The sequence below is a fragment of the Colossoma macropomum genome, unplaced genomic scaffold, assembly GCF_904425465.1.
Source record: "Colossoma macropomum unplaced genomic scaffold, Colossoma_macropomum, whole genome shotgun sequence".
Classification (NCBI taxonomy): Eukaryota; Metazoa; Chordata; class Actinopteri; order Characiformes; family Serrasalmidae; genus Colossoma; species Colossoma macropomum.
The window spans coordinates 9,793,153-9,809,456 of record NW_023494795.1 but is presented as its reverse complement, the minus strand read 5'-3'; the positions used below and the strand labels follow the sequence as shown (position 1 = coordinate 9,809,456).

The 16,304-nt window shown below is 38.8% G+C and overlaps 1 protein-coding gene across 1 annotated transcript in view; it reads left to right on the top strand.

Annotated features, from left to right (window-relative positions):
- The first annotated feature begins 189 nt into the window (after positions 1-189).
- Positions 190-16,304, top strand: part of mep1a.2 (meprin A, alpha (PABA peptide hydrolase), tandem duplicate 2) — an 18,602-nt gene continuing 2,487 nt past the window's right edge. Inside the window, exons 1-13 of the mRNA XM_036581373.1 lie at positions 190-367; positions 913-937; positions 1,034-1,087; positions 1,473-1,513; positions 3,435-3,510; positions 3,642-3,759; positions 5,186-5,361; positions 6,850-7,071; positions 8,588-8,734; positions 10,881-11,096; positions 13,226-13,672; positions 14,814-14,981; positions 15,148-15,337. Coding sequence (XP_036437266.1) covers positions 293-367; positions 913-937; positions 1,034-1,087; positions 1,473-1,513; positions 3,435-3,510; positions 3,642-3,759; positions 5,186-5,361; positions 6,850-7,071; positions 8,588-8,734; positions 10,881-11,096; positions 13,226-13,672; positions 14,814-14,981; positions 15,148-15,337 — 1,955 coding nt within the window. The 5' untranslated portion in view covers positions 190-292. The remainder of the gene's footprint in view (positions 368-912; positions 938-1,033; positions 1,088-1,472; positions 1,514-3,434; positions 3,511-3,641; positions 3,760-5,185; positions 5,362-6,849; positions 7,072-8,587; positions 8,735-10,880; positions 11,097-13,225; positions 13,673-14,813; positions 14,982-15,147; positions 15,338-16,304) is intronic.

Genomic DNA, 16,304 nt, shown 5'->3' with positions numbered 1-16,304 from the left:
ATTGCACATTGCCCATGCTAATCACAAAGAGTAGCTTCATCCACATGACAGCTCAGACTGTATTTAATCTGATCTGAGATTGCTGTAATAAACTGTTGAAAAACCTTGAGAGATAAAGTGCAATAAAGTGCATAATTATGATGACAATCTACAAGAACACCATAAATCACATGGTGTGAACCGGCGACTCGCTCCACGTGTGAAGCGCAGGCAACAAGTGTCCATCATTTTCTGATCAAAGTACTCCTCAGACCTCGTCTTTATTGGTATGTTTGTCCTGGCAGTGTGACACATGTGCTCGTCTCCTCCGGTTAACATGGACTTCTCGTGGAAAATCATCTTTTTCACTATTCTGCTCACGTTAAAGGTATTTTAATGATTTTCTGAATTTTAAAAAGTATACAAAGTCATTTATACTCTCTCTCTCATAGTTGAAATAAATAAGATTTTAATATTTATTACGTTTGTATGTCGCTGCTGTTGGAACAAAACCTTGTATCTCCAAAATGGTAACTTTACAGGAGAAGGAAAAAAAAACCTACTTTACTTTGAATGCAAGTCAAGGGAACCAGACGTTTTTCCAAGTAATTTTAGGCTAATTTTTGGTCCATTCATCATGAAATCTACACACAATTTGAAGAGCAACATGCATTTTCAAATTATGTCAAAAACTGAAAAATGGAGATACGAGGTTTTGTTCCGACAGCAGCGACATACTGTGTGTGTCTTCATTTTGTGCTGTAATAAACAGTAAACACTGTAACTTATGCTACTTTAGAAATGTGAAGTTTGTCTATAGTTAATAAAGGACTGGGGTTTTTGTATCTCATGCAGAGCTGAATGAATGTGCATAAATAATGCTTTTGCTTATTAATAATGCTTATTTATTTTCCTTCTGTTATTGACTTCTAGCTACACGCTCTGCCTACAGAATACGGTAAATTTCCGCAATTTATATCAGTGCGTTTAGACAAGGTATATCATGAATTCGTCATTCTCACACTGCTGATTCATGTTTCTGAATAAATGTTAGGTGGAGATGCCGATGCAGGCGAATTGCGGGAGGACATTCTTGAAATAAATTCAGGTCAGTGTCTCTTGTTTAAAATTCAAGCCACAGCTAAGAAACGGATGGATGATTATAGTAAAGCTGTATCTGGATGGCCTCAGTTATATTCAGTTATATTGATAAGGGTTTTAAAATAACTAATCTAATGGCTGTAATTCACTCTGTAATACATTATAATAAAAAGAATATGGTACATGTATGTTCATGATCTGTTAACCCCTTAAAATCTTAGGCTTATTAAATTTTAAGATGTAGAATTCAGCAATAACACAGTCTACAGTGTAAAAAGTAGAAATAGAAATGTATTATAGAAGTTTGGACGTTTTGATGTTTTAACCAGGTTGAAATAAGTCTCTGTTTGTTCAAACCTGCTTTTGAATATTTTTGTCATTTCTTCTTTCAGAATCCCAGAGAGATTTGTTTGAGGGAGATATTGCAAGAGATGTAGGTGAACTTGTAAACACAGTACAGTTTGATATAATAATAGTTTACTTTCTATGGTTGAAAAATCAAGATCTGAATTATATGGGAGTGGAATTTTTCCATGAAAGTCAATGTCATTATCTGCCGGGCCCTAGATGGGTTGGTGTGAAATAGCCCTTCTGTATTTCTATATTATCATTATAATATATTATACCATATATTATCTGTATATGTGATCATCAGTCATATGCAAAAGTTTGAGCTTTTTCGTTTGATGTTTTGTTGATTTTCTAAGTGAAAATAAGTCGCACATCCTCCACAGAGAACCCACTTCTGCACATGCACTGCATAGTTATGGTTTATTTACTGAATTTGAACTGAATATATTAGACAAAAAAAAAACATAAAATGCAAAATATGTTAAACTCAGCAAATAAATATAAATTGTGCACTAAAATATGCAGAAAATGCCATATTTAAGTGTGTTCTTTGTAGAGGATGTGTTCACTTATTTTAACTTAGAACATCAACAAAACATACACCAATCAGGCATAACATTATGACCACCTCCTTGTTTCTACGCTCATTGTCCATTTTATCAGCTCCACTTACTACATAGGTGCACTTTGTAGTTCTACAATTACAGACTGTAGTCCATCTGTTTCTCTGCATACTTTGTTAGCCCCCTTTTGCCCTGTTCTTCAGTGGTCAGGACCCCCATGGACCCTCACAGAGCAGGTACTATTTGTGTGGTGGATCATTCTCAGCACTGCAGTAACACTGATGTGGTGGTGGTGTGTTAGTGTGTGTTGCGCTGATCTGAGTGGTCTGAGTTTTTAAACACCTCAGTGTCACTGCTGGACTGAGAATAGTCCACCAACCAAAAATATCCAGCCAACAGCGTCCTGTGACCACTGATGAAGGACTAGAGGATGACCAACACAAACTGTGCAGCAGCGGATGAGCTATCGTCTCTGACTTTACATCTACAAGGTGGACTGACAAGGTAGGAGTGTCTAACAGAGTGGACAGTGAGTGGACACAGTGTTTAAAAACTCCAGCAGCACTGCTATGTCTGATCCACTCACACCAGCGCAACACACACTAACACACCACCACCACATCAGTGTTACTGCAGCACTGAGAATGATCCACCACCCAAATAGTACCTGCTCTGTGAGGGTCCATGGGGGTCCTGACCACTGAAGAACAGGGCAAAAGGGGGCTAACAAAGTATGCAGAGAAACAGATGGACTACAGTCTGTAACTGTAGAACTACAAAGTGCACCTATATAGTAAGTGGAGCTGATAAAATGGACAATGAGCATAGAAACAAGGAGGTGGTCATAATGTTATGCCTGATCTGTGTATAATTTGTCAAGGAGGGTTTAAACCTTTACATATGACTGTATACAGTACTCTGCAAAAGTCATAGGCGTAATCTGAAAAAAATGATATGTAAATCTGTTTATCTGGGCAGTAAGCAGTAAACAGTAAGATCAGAATAAATGAACAAATAAACATTAGATTACGATATAGTGTGTGAGTGTGTTAGATTTACCTGTTCTGAAGCTCTCCTGGAGGCAGTGCAGGAACTACAGTTACCATCCACCACCTGCTTCATCTAATCAGTCCATTAAAAGAAATCAGGTGCTGATTTGTTTAATCAGGTGAATTTAACAAATCAGTGCACTGAGACATCAGAGGCCAAACCTAAGAACAAGTTTCTTAGATAGCCAAATCTATCTTCTAATATATGTTATGTGTTTTAATATAATGTTATACTCTTTTATACTATGTTTATTTACGTTTATTCTAATGTTATATAGAGCTTTATACTGGCAAAAACACACTTGCTGCCAAGATAAGCAAGACTTTAGCCCAGGTCTCTATTTCAAATGTCTAAAATGTTGAGCATCTTTATCAAATATTTACTTTCTAGCCAAGAAGGAATGCAATCGTGGATGAAACAAAAAGATGGAAGTTTCCTATTCCCTACATACTGACTGATACTTTAGGTAGGACCTTTTCATTAAACTACTAAACTAAACTACTAACTTAAACTACTTCTACCAATTCAGAGAACCTGAACTGATCATGTATTTTTATATTTAATTTTTTATTTCAATAATTGTTTCTGATCCTTTAGAACTAAATGCAAAAGGTGTAATCCTTCAAGCACTGGAAATGTACCGCCTGAAGTCCTGTGTAGACTTCAAGCCCTATGAAGGAGAGAGCACCTACATTTCTTTCACCAAGTTGGATGGGTGAGCTTTAAAAAAGAGCCTGCTTTTCAGCTTCTGGCTTGTTCCATGCCAGTTAATTAGTGGCACATGGTGGATTTCACTAAATAAATACCAACCAAAATACATACTGCTTACAGAATGACTGAACTGAGCTGAAATGGGTATAAATACAACATTAAGAATAATATTTTACTCTCTATGGTTGAAAAACAAAAGTACAATCTGAATTATATAGTGACATTTTCGTGGAAGTCATTGGGCCTCATTTACCAACCGTTTTTAAAAAGATTTTTTTTCTTAAAACCCACTTGTTTTACAAATATTCTGACGTTCATCAGTGGCTGTGTTTACAAGCAAAGATTTCTGCCAATCCGATTGAATACATTCCAGTTACAGATTAAGGCTGAGGTGTTTATTCTCACTCTACTCAACAATCTAACGGAAAATCTCTGTTTACATGTTCGATACAAGTAATCAGATCCAAAATGACACGCATGCGTAGAGAACCATTTAGTGTAAACGTTACCATGACAGCGAGCTTCATGTGAGGTCCAGTCAGAATGAGATGAGTTTTCAGCTGGCACGCTTGTGTTTTTGATTGCTTTAAAATTATGGTAAAAAAATGTACTTCACATATATTTAAGAAGGCTGAGAGGAAGACGGGGCGGCACGGTGGCGCAGTGGGTAGCACTGTCGTCTTACAGCAAGAATGGCCTGGGTTCGATTCCCAACTGGGCGACCTTTCTGTGTGGAGTTTGCCTGTTCTCTCTGTGTCTGCGTGGGTTTCCTTCCACAGTCCAAAAACATGCAGACATGCTGAATTGCCCCTAGGTGTGTGTGACTGTGTATGTCTGTCTGTCTGCCCTGCAATGGACTGGTGACCTGTCCAGGGTGTATCCTGCCTTCTGCCCAATGACAGCTGGGATAGGCTCCAGCACCCCACCGTGACCCAGAAGGATAAGCGGTTTAGATGATGCATGTATGTATGAGAGGAAGACGTCGTGTTCTAAGACACATAAGCTGGACGTCCGTCCCACCGCCGTCTTTTAAAGCTCAAAGCATAAACTTCGTCTCCTCTGCAGACCAGTTTCTGCTCCGCCATGTTGAACGTTATAAACTTTCACTATGACGTGACGAACATGATCAGAACAGACTTAAACTTTCCGATTGGGAATGTAATCGGATACAGGCGTTTACATGGTTATTATTCTTCTATTTAGCGGTAGACTTTTTCTTACCCTCTTTTCTCAAGAACAAATTTAAGAAAAACCTAGGACTATATTGGTGAATGAGGCCCAGTGTCGTTATCTGCCAGGCCCTGGATGAATTGGTGTGGAATAGCCTGTGTGTACTTCTCGCTCCGTCCCACTGTACTGTGCCATTGCCTATTAAGACTTTTGACAGTCTGAACTGTTTTCCTACTTGATTATTTCTTCCTTGTCAACAGTTGCTGGTCATTTGTTGGAGATTTGCAGACAGGCCAGAATATCTCTATTGGACAAGGATGTGACACGAAGGCCATTGTTGAACATGAACTCCTCCATGCTCTGGGCTTTTACCATGAACAGTCACGGTCAGACAGAGATGACTACGTTCAAATCTGGTGGGACCAAATCATTGAAGGTAGGTTCCTTCCCTCAAGTTTAAGAAGGCACCATGCATAATGTTAATACACTATATGGCCAAACGTATGTGGACACCTGATGGCCACACCTTTATAAGCCTATTGGACATCCCATTCCAAACCCATGAGAATCAATATAGAGTTGCCCTCCCACTTGGAAGCTATAACAAACTCCACGCTTCTAGAAAGGCTTTCCACAAGACTTATCTTTGGGAAACTGTACTCATTCCATCACAAGAGTGTTTGTGTGGTCAAGCACTGATGTTGGATGAGAAGGCCTGGCCCACATTCAACACTTGAATTCATCCCAGAGTTGTTCAATGGGGCTAAGGTCAGCGTTCTGTGCAGGCCTCTGGAGTTCCTCTTTGCCAGAATTCACTTTTTGTATGGGAGCATGGTCATGCTGGAACAGGAAAGGGCCTTACCCACAAAGTTGGAAGCATATAATTGTCTACAGTGTCTTTGTATGCAGTAGTATTAACACTATCCTTCACTGGAACTAGCCCAAACCCTAAAGACCAGTCCCACAACATTATCCCTCCTCCACCAAAGTAGGTAGCGTTCTCCTGGCACCCGCCAAACCCAGATTCATCCATAAGACTGCCAGAAGCATAATTCATCACTCCAGAGAACATGGATCCACTGCTCCAGTGGCACAGAGTCATCATGATTCAGTGCCATATACTGTTTACTGAAGTAGCCTAGTAGTTAAATCAAAATCTTATGTAGTCGACAACTGAATATCAAATCAAATAAAGTACAATTCAGTCATATTTCAACAATATTTATTGTCAGTTTTCTCTTTTTAGAGAAATAAAAAATATAAAATAATATAATATATATAAAATAATCTGGCTCATTTTCTTCTCCGACTGCTGTGTCTCGCCTCGTCCCTACCCTGTGTGTGCGTCACTCACTCGAGTCTCAGTGCTCATCGTAATGCACAGATCTGATTGGCTGAGTAGCGTCACGTGGTCTGTAAGTTTCCCGGGCCACTAAAGCTATCGTAAAGGCTAGAAAAGTTATGCCGATAAAAATAGGACCACCCCATCCAAATTAAATTATTCTCCATAGTTTATCAGTTATAGGCTCAGGTCCGCATAGGACAGCGTCTGGGTCTGGACTCGGACTGCGGTCCGCCTATTAGTGTCCTCTGTCCTAACACTTACAGTTGACAGGGGCAGATCTAGCAGAGCAGAAACTTCACAAACTGACTTGTGACAAAGGTGGCATCCTATGATAGTTCCATGAGCTCTTAAATATGGCCCATTCTACTGCCAGTGTTTGTCTATGGAGACTGCATGGCTATGTTCTTGATTTTATTAACTCTATTAGCTATGGGTCTTTCTGAAACACCTAAACTCAATTAGGAGGGGTGTCCAATTACTTTTTGCAATATAGTGCATATTCAAAAGGAGTGCTTGTTTTGTATAACATGGTAATATCTACATAAATGTATTATCATTTTATGCTTATACCTCTAATAGGAAAGGAGCACAACTTCAACAAATACGATGACAGCTTTATCACTGATCTAAACACTCCATACGACTATGAGTCCATCATGCACTACAGGCCGTTCTCCTTTAACAAAAACCCCGACATCCCAACCATCACCACAGCCATTCCTGCTTTCAATGACATTATTGGACAGCGCCTGGATTTCAGCGCCATTGATCTGGAGAGACTGAACCGCATGTATGACTGTGGTAAGTGATCATCAACACAAATTATACTGTTATAATAGCTTGGGAGCAAGTTGTCCTGTTCAGATTACAAATTATACCAAAAAGAACTCGATTTAGTTACAAGACAAATAAAGAATAGTCACTATGTTTGTGTTCGGATTGTTTGCAAACAGCAGAATTAAATATGCATTTGGAAACCAGGCATCTATAAGGTGCAGCCTTTGGAAAATGTGACAGTAAAACCCCAGAGCTTCATGCACCCTGTTTTCTTGAAGGGGGTGCAGTTTCCCGGCTTCATGTCCATACATGCACTAAGCAAAGTACTATTGCAAGCTAAGCAAATATACAGTCGTATGCAAAAGTTCAGGTGCCTCGGCTCAAATGTAATTTTTTTTTGGTGAAAATAAGTTAATAACACATCCTCTAGAGAGAACACACCTTTATGCATTTTACTACACAATTTCTGTTTATTTACTATTTATTTTTTAACATATTGGAAAAAGTAAAACTTCCTTCAAAATGGCCTGTGCAAAAGCTATGCAACGTTTACTTTGTTTATTTTTTTCCTACATGTAAGGAAATTGTGCAGTACAATTTGCAGAAAAATGACGTTTAATTTTGTTCTCAGGATGTAGAGGATGCGTACTTATTTTCACTTAGAAAATCATAAAAACATGTCATTTGACTGCGGATGTTCAAGTTACAGATGAAAACACATCTACAGTAATATTGTTACAGTGATGCTGAGAGCATTTGCTCTTGGGTTTAAATTAATTTACCAGCCCGATCCAGTAGGCTCATGGCAGGCACTCACAAAATGTGCCAGCTGCTGCCTACATCTTGACAATGCATCCTGAAGGGATAGCAAGTGGGAGGATCCTGCTGACCTTCATTCTTAAAGTCAACTTGAAATCAGAATGGACAGTTTTTTTTGCTGTGCTACTTCATGTGCCTGGTCATATTAAGCACATGAACGAACATATTCAGTTTACCATTGAAAGGACAGAATTATCAATTCCATCACCTTTTTTTTTAGATGAAGTACTGCAGCTCTGCAACTAAGCTAAAGAACTGAAATATAAATAGTGTACTTGGTTCATCAGCCATACTTGGGGTAACTGAAATATCAAGTGTTTGATTGAAATGTGATTGTAAGAAAGTCTAATGTCTGTATGTTTACAATGAGGTTATTCTTTGTCCTATATAAACACATGAGCAGTCCAATCACAGTGTAAGATCAGAGATATCTAAAGGCTTTTATACTTACAAAAGTTCAAGATTTCAAAAGTTCAAAAGTTCAAAAAGTTCTTTTGATACTTTTGTAAGTATCAAAAGGCTTTTATACTTACAAAAGTACAAGAGTACAAAAGTTATGGTAATCCCCCTTGAATTGTTTTTATTATTACATACTAGAGTCTCTTAAGATCTGATGACAGAAAAATCCTACATCTGCATTATTTATTGTTTACTAGGTAGTCAGAAACTAGAACACTATCTGAGGGGGAGTGTTTTAATTTGACTAATCCTGTGTCTGTAGCTGAGACCCGCACTCTGCTGGACCAGTGCGCCTTTGAGCAGATCAACATCTGTGGGATGATCCAGAATGAGAACGACAATGCAGACTGGGTTCAAACTTTGAGCTCCGCGGACGGGCAAGACCACACTCTCGGAGGACAGTGCCGAGGTAGAGAACCAGGGGCCATGTTACAGAAAATTATTATTTCTGAGATCATATCTTATCTGCTTTGTTGTCATAGCAACTTCAGTTAAGACTGAAGTTAAGGACAGAAGCCATTACAGAATAACAGGTCTATAATCTGATCTTATTTCCAGATAAGAAGACGGTATTACAGAAACATCCTAAGTGGCCAAAATATCCTAAATATTTTCTTAACTTTAAGATAAACCCAGAGCATCTTACCTTCTGTTTTAATAGTCTGTTTCTGTTGTTCTATGCAGTGATAGGCAGCACAGTTCACAATAAGCAGCATAATGACGCTACATTTATCTGCACTGAAAACAGTGCTTCGACTTGTGAGGTTTTTTTTTTAAACAGCATTTTTTAAGAACTCAGACGCTGCAGACTCGATCTCCACCATCCCCTCTTATTACCTTTGGGTGTTAATGTTTGATAAAAACTCGTCAGATCCAACATTACAGTGATGGTGGTGAATAATGAGGAGACAGGGCTGAACGGGTGTCTGTTTATTAGGAGGAATAACGTTAGCGTGCTCGGCTAAAGCTTTTGGGAAATGGAACTGAAACTGTGGAGCGGCGACTGATAAACAGCAGGGGGTGCTAAAACATTATCCTTAACTTTCAGTTTATCGCACTTTAGTTTTATTTTACCCTTTTTACCTCAGTAACGGTAGCTAACGTCAGCTGTCTGGCTAATTAACCTCAGTACGTGTTTACATTTCAGCTGTGTGCGTAGGGTTGGTTGCTAGGTAACAGATATGACATCAATGGAGTAAGTTAGTTAAGATTTCCTAACTTGAGATAAGAAAAGATGCTGTAAGATAAGATTCCTAAATTAAGATCAGATTTGCTTCTGTAATACGAATTTGAGAAAAATCTTATCCTGACCTGTCAGACCTTAAGACAAAAAGATAGGAAGTTTCTGTAATACGGCCCCACTGGATCTATTTTTTTTCTTATCTCCAAAAGAAATGAGGTGGTTTAGTGTAATGGGGCATTGTTTCTTGTTTATGTGAACAACTGGCTCACACCTTCATCTCACTTACTGTGACAGTGCTAATCTTTAAGGAATATACACTGAGTTTATTACGTACATCAAGGGTTCAATTTGGGGGGGATGCAAAGAGACGTCACCACCCAGTCTAGCAAAATGGCAAAAATTATCCCCTTTGTAAAACTGCCATTCCCCCTATTCCTGCTGGATTAATGTTATTGTGTGTAATATAGTTTCCATCCATGTTGGAGAGTTACACTTTAAGTTGCCTTGTATGTGCTGGGAATACCTCCCCTACCCCACCAAGACCCATTGAAACCCACCTTTTTCCATTGAACATTTTTTTTAATTCAACAACTGGGTACACCTACTTTGAATCTACACTCATTGGCCATTTTGTCAGAAACACCCACCGTACACTGTTAGAAATAAAGGTTCTGTACTTAAATAAGTTTGTCCAGGTGAAAAGTTCGTATTTGTACCTTTTCATAACCAAATGTTTTAAAACAGAACAGTAATATAAAAAGCCTGGAGACGAGACGGGGTGTGTGGAGTCAGTACAACTTAGAACATATCATTTCAGTGGATTATGGTACAGTTATGTTCCCTGACCGCGGTGACAAGAGGGGTACTGCCCCAGTCACAATGACCTTCATGTCTGAGAATGTATTGGCACTTTGTAGGTTTGCAGTTACTGACTGTAACCCATGTGTTGCACACTTTAGCTCTTCTCTACCCTGTCCATCAATGAAAAAAGACCACCCTAAGACCACCACTGACCAGATGTTATTTGGTGGTTGACAATTCTCGGGATAGCACTGACACCAACACAGTAGTTGCATGGTTGTGTGCGTTGAGCTGGTATGAGTGCATCAGATGCAACAATGTTTCTGGGGTTTTTACTCACATCAGTGGTTCACCAACCATGATATCTGTCAACAGTGATCCCCATAAACTGACCACTGAAGAATAAATGATCTAAACTAACACAAATTTTGCATGGAAAAAGAGATGTTCTCTAACTGTACACCTATGATGTACCAATAAGGTAGATGTTTCTAATAAAGTGGCCAGTAAGTGCACATTCCACACAGTATTAGGGGCAAGACCACCAAATAAACATACTCTTTTTTTGTAGATGCTGGCTATTATATGCAATTTAATACCGCTAATGAAGAGGTTGGACACAGTGCTTTGCTGGAGTCTCGCATTCTGTACCCTAAGAGGGGCTACCAGTGCCTGCAGTTCTTCTACAGGATGACTGGTGGTCCTGGTGACCAGCTGGTTATTTGGCTCAGAATGGATGATGGCACTGGCGATGTTCGCAGAATCAAGAAAGTGCACACTATCGTGGGTGAGTCTGTCAGTACTACACACTACACGAATATTCTCTACATATCAGTCATCATCTCAGTCATGCTTCATTTTTATGGTAGCTTATCTACAAATGCTCAAAGTGTGGTGAAACTCAGTTACCAACAGTGTTAGAGCTAAGGTTAGGATTAGGATCAGGGTTTCAGTCTTGGATGAGATTGAAGTAAGATTTGGAGTCCCCCAGGAATTTATGATCACAAATTCAATCAAATATTATATAATAACCATGAAGCTTTTTTTGCTACATTCCAGGAAGCCATAAATAATTAGAGTTTACATTTTGTAATAGTTATTTCAGTTAAAGACAAACCACCAATATTTCACATGAAATTAGGATGGAAGCTATTTTGCATGTCATGCCACATTCTTGTGAACCACAAATGCAAACGGAAAATTGACTCACTTTTTTTATTGTAAACCTAGAGAGTGAAGAACGTTAACTAGAGAGCACTTTATTACTTTGCCTCATCGTTTTTGACTGGTGCTTATTTTGTTTATAATAAGTTTCATTCTATCATTTCAATGTAAAATGTTTGGTCTTGACTCTGTTGTTTGTTCTTGGTTGTCAGAGGTTTACTTAATTTTCAGGTTGTTTCCTCTTGTTTTTATCATGAACTAACAAGGCTATATTCAAAATAGGTTAAAGAACTACAGCAGACGATCAGATTTGTACAGTTTTATGTTGCAACCTCCTGTAGCCCAGAAACTAAGTGCACATATTGACAAAGTTTGAGAAAAGCTGTTAAAAAATCCAGGATTTTAGCCACAAAAATGACAAAAAAATGGCCATAAGATTCTGGTGAGACTGGTTTAGGAAAAATTAAGCTGCATGTAATCAGGGTTGGGCAAAATACTTTGAAATAGTAGTGATCGCTAAATACTGATTATGCTGTTCTAAATGCATCCAGTACTGTATTCTGTTACAATACATGAAGAAGAAACTTATTCAGAATACATTTAAAATGCATACTGGTAATGCACATGAGACTTTTTTAATGACATATTATTATTATTAACTTATTTATCATCACAGTGATTTATTAGTCCACTCAGGCTTTAGCAGAGCTCAGTAACACTGAGATTAATAACTGATCATCACATTGATTTATCAGTCTACTCAGGCTTTAGCAGAGCTCAGTAACACTGAGATTAATAACCGATCACATTGATTTATTAGTCCACTCAGGCTTTAGCAGAGCTCAGCAACACTGAGATTAATAACTGATCATCACATTGATTTATCAGTCTACTCAGGCTTTAGCAGAGCTCAGTAACACTGAGATTAATAACTGATCATCACATTGATTTATCAGTCTACTCAGGCTTTAGCAGAGCTCAGTAACACTGAGATTAATAACTGATCATCACATTGATTTATCAGTCTACTCAGGCTTTAGCAGAGCTCAGTAACACTGAGATTAATAACCGATCACATTGATTTATCAGTCTACTCAGGCTTTAGCAGAGCTCAGTAACACTGAGATTAATAACTGATCATCACATTGATTTATCAGTCTACTCAGGCTTTAGCAGAGCTCAGTAATGCTGAGACTAATAACTGATCACATTGATTTATCGGTCTACTCAGGCTTTAGCAGAGCTCAGCAACCCTGAGATTAAAAACTGATCACATTGATTTATCGGTCTACTCAGGCTTTAGCAGAGCTCAGCAACCCTGAGATTAAAAACTGATCACATTGATTTATCGGTCTATTCTGGCTTTGTTTGTAAAGAAGCTGTTAATTGAGATCCTCTTTAGAGTTTGTCCAATGAGTATATTTGCTGCATGCCATGCACTGATTTTTTTCCGTATTTTTTGTTATTATACGAGCATTGGTTCAGTTTCTTTTAAAGATTGTAATTTTTTAATTTAGTGGGTCAGTGTTCTAAAAGTATTCTCCTAATTTCTGTGTTCTGAAATCATCTTCCTAATTCTTGTATCCCATTCCATCCCAACCCTGAGTGTAAAAGCTAATTAGTTGAGTTTAAGTTAAAGACACAACAAGCATCCACAAAGCATCACCAGTCTTCTGTCTTTTTACATCAGGCAGATATGCACATACTATTGTACTGTATTCATTGGTGGTCTAATTTCTTCAAATGCTTTAGGTGGTACTGACGACACATGGAACATCGCCTACGTGACTCTGAATGTCGAAGAAAAATTCCGCTACATCTTCCAGGGCGTTGTGGGTTCAGAAAAGACATCTGGGGCAATCTTCATCGATGACATCATTCTGTCTGAGACAACCTGCCCGGGTGCTGTGTGGAGGATCCAGAATTTCACTGGATTGCTTCAAAGCACCCCAAATAGCGAAAGTGTCCGCAGTGCTTGCTTCTACAGCTCGGAGGGCTATGGCTATGGCATTGATGTGTACCCTAACGGCAGGACCAACTCATCTGCAGACTACGTGGGTGTGACTTTTCACCTGTGTAGTGGTGAGAGTGACGCTGTATTAGAATGGCCAGCTATTAATAGACAGGTCATCATCACCTTCATGGATCAAGATCCAGATGTGACCCTCCAGATGTCCAACAGCAGAAGCTTCACCACCGGTTAGTCTGCTTTAAATATGTTTGAAATAATACTTTAAAGGCCAGAAGTGGAGGTGGTTAGATTTTGTGGGATTTTTTTTGGGAACACGACAAAGGTCTTTATGTGTTAACGTCACGAATATGGTATGGAGGTGCATTACTGCACATCTGTGAAGACACCGTTAATGCTGAATGAAGGGTCTTGCTTATTTCAAATGTCAAACCACATTCTGCATGTATTGCAGCAACTCTGTAGTAAACGAGTCCAGGTGCTAAACTGGCCTGCCTGCCGCCCAGACCTGTCACCACTGAAAACATTTGGTGCATTATTATATGAGAAATATGACAAAAAAAAAAACCCAAAATGATGAGCAGCAAGAATGGGAAAACATTTCACTTTCAAAACTACAGCAGTGTCTCCTGAGTTCTCAAACGCTTACATCCAGTGTTGTTAAAAGAAGAGGTGATGAAACACAGTGGTGAACATGTCACTGTCCCAACTCGCTGGCATCAAATTCAAACTGGGCAATACAATTTCTCAGTTTCAATGTTTGATATGTTTCTTTGTATTATTTTTATTTAAATATAGGGTTTACATGATTTGTGCATCATTGTATTCTAATTTTATTTACACTATGCACTATATATATATATATATATATCAACTATTGTGAGATAATTATACTCAATATGATGACTTAGGTAAAAAAAATGTTCAACAATAAGTTAAACAATCTTATAATATTCTTTTTCAAAATGAGAAATATTCTCTTTCATTTTTTGCACAGTAGATGTTTGCTCCACTCAGCCCAGAGACCAATTTAAAAATGGGCATCCAGGTGGCGCTCTTCCTGCCTAGAGCCCAAGAATCATTAAATCCCCCTGCATACACTTTCACTGCGTTTGTGGAAATTGTAAGGAGTGATACTTTTGTGGGATTTAAAAAAAACCCACAAGTTTCATAACATACAAACTAAAAAAATACCAAATAGTGTTTAAATTTAAATACATTATCTTCTAAAATTAGGCTGGCTGTGTTTAGTCATTGCGGTGATGACGCTTCAGTGGACAAATGTTTCAGTGTTAAAACCACCTGCATGCACATGGCACATTGTCCTAATATTACAAGTTACCTAAATGGTGATGGACACTGTTTTTTCAGACAATTCCTCTTGGTGGAATAGGCCCTCTGTATCTGGAACATGGGATGTTGATTGTCAGTGCTTCAGAGGGCTCGAGTTTGGCTGGAGCAGCTTCATGTCGCATCAGCAAATCAAGCGGAGAAGCTTCCTCAAGAACGATGCCTTGATCATCACTGTTGACTTTGATGGTGAACCAGATTAAAATCCACTTTAAAATCTACATCATACAAGTAGAATCTAAATGTAACCTTCATTCCATTTCTTTATGTATAATGTATATTTATTTTATGTACATTCGTTTTTCAGCTATCCATAGTATATTTATTATTAATAATTAAGCCTTATTGTTCCCAGATTTGACTCATCTCATAAAATCGGAGGTTCCTGTCCAAAGCAGAGCCTCTGAGGAATATCTAGCCGTAGAGGAGAGCTTCGCCCTGGTGCCGAAAGCTCGAGAGGCTCGTGCTGTCAGTGACCCCTGTCAGCTTAACCCCTGTCTCAATGGAGGAGTGTGTATCACTAACCAAGGCAAGGCTTCATGCAGGTTAGTTCAATGCCCAGACACCAATCAACTAATATCATGCATGAGGAAGTTACCTTAGTTACCAAGTGTCGAGTCCTATCATGGGCCATAAGATCTCTGTGCTTTATTTTTTTTTTGATAGGTTTTTTATATTGTTATTTATGTATTTTCTGAACAATATTTCTGGAAAAACAACATTCACTGAGTTAGTTTATAACCTTGTATGTACACTTTACTGGCCTTTACACAACAGTTAGTTCCGGCCACGCAAGCTGATTGGTTGAGAAGCGTTCTAACTGTGCTGTTATTTCGCCATAACATCACTTTTTTTTCACAAACACTGTATCACTCCGCTGAGAAGCCTTTGCTAAGCAATGACTGTGACAGCTGTAGGAGACGCTCAAGCCATTTGAACGTTTTTCAGAAAATGGACACTTAAGATCACGTTTGACCGACGGCCGATTTGGTCAGACTCTGAAGATGAGACTACACTAAATTCCCAAACTGCCATCACCACTGAGCAGCTTTTCAGTCGGCAGCTGTGACAGAAGAACAGCTAAACAACCTGGAATCAGCCATAAATGAACCCAATACCATTCGCCAAACTAAATGGGCTGTAAGATGCTTTACAGACTGGCTGGAACAAAACAACATTAATATTGATCTGGCAAAAACTGACAAAACTGAGCTAAACTTGATATTGCGGCAGTTTTATGGCTCAGTCTGTACTTCAAAAGGTGAAGCTTAGAGCAGACTGAGCAGCGAGTGGGCGGAGTTCATTACTCTGATGTAGCAACAAGCTGCTTGTTAAGGAACTATAAGTTGGTGAAGGAACTGCGAACATTGAAACATACTAAACGCCGCGTTCACGGCCCAGTTTATTTATTACTTACTTTATTTATTTAACTGTTGTATTAAAGCGATAGAACACTCGAGGTTGTGTGTTATCGCAAATAACATCACGGCTGTGATGATCTATGGTGACCAA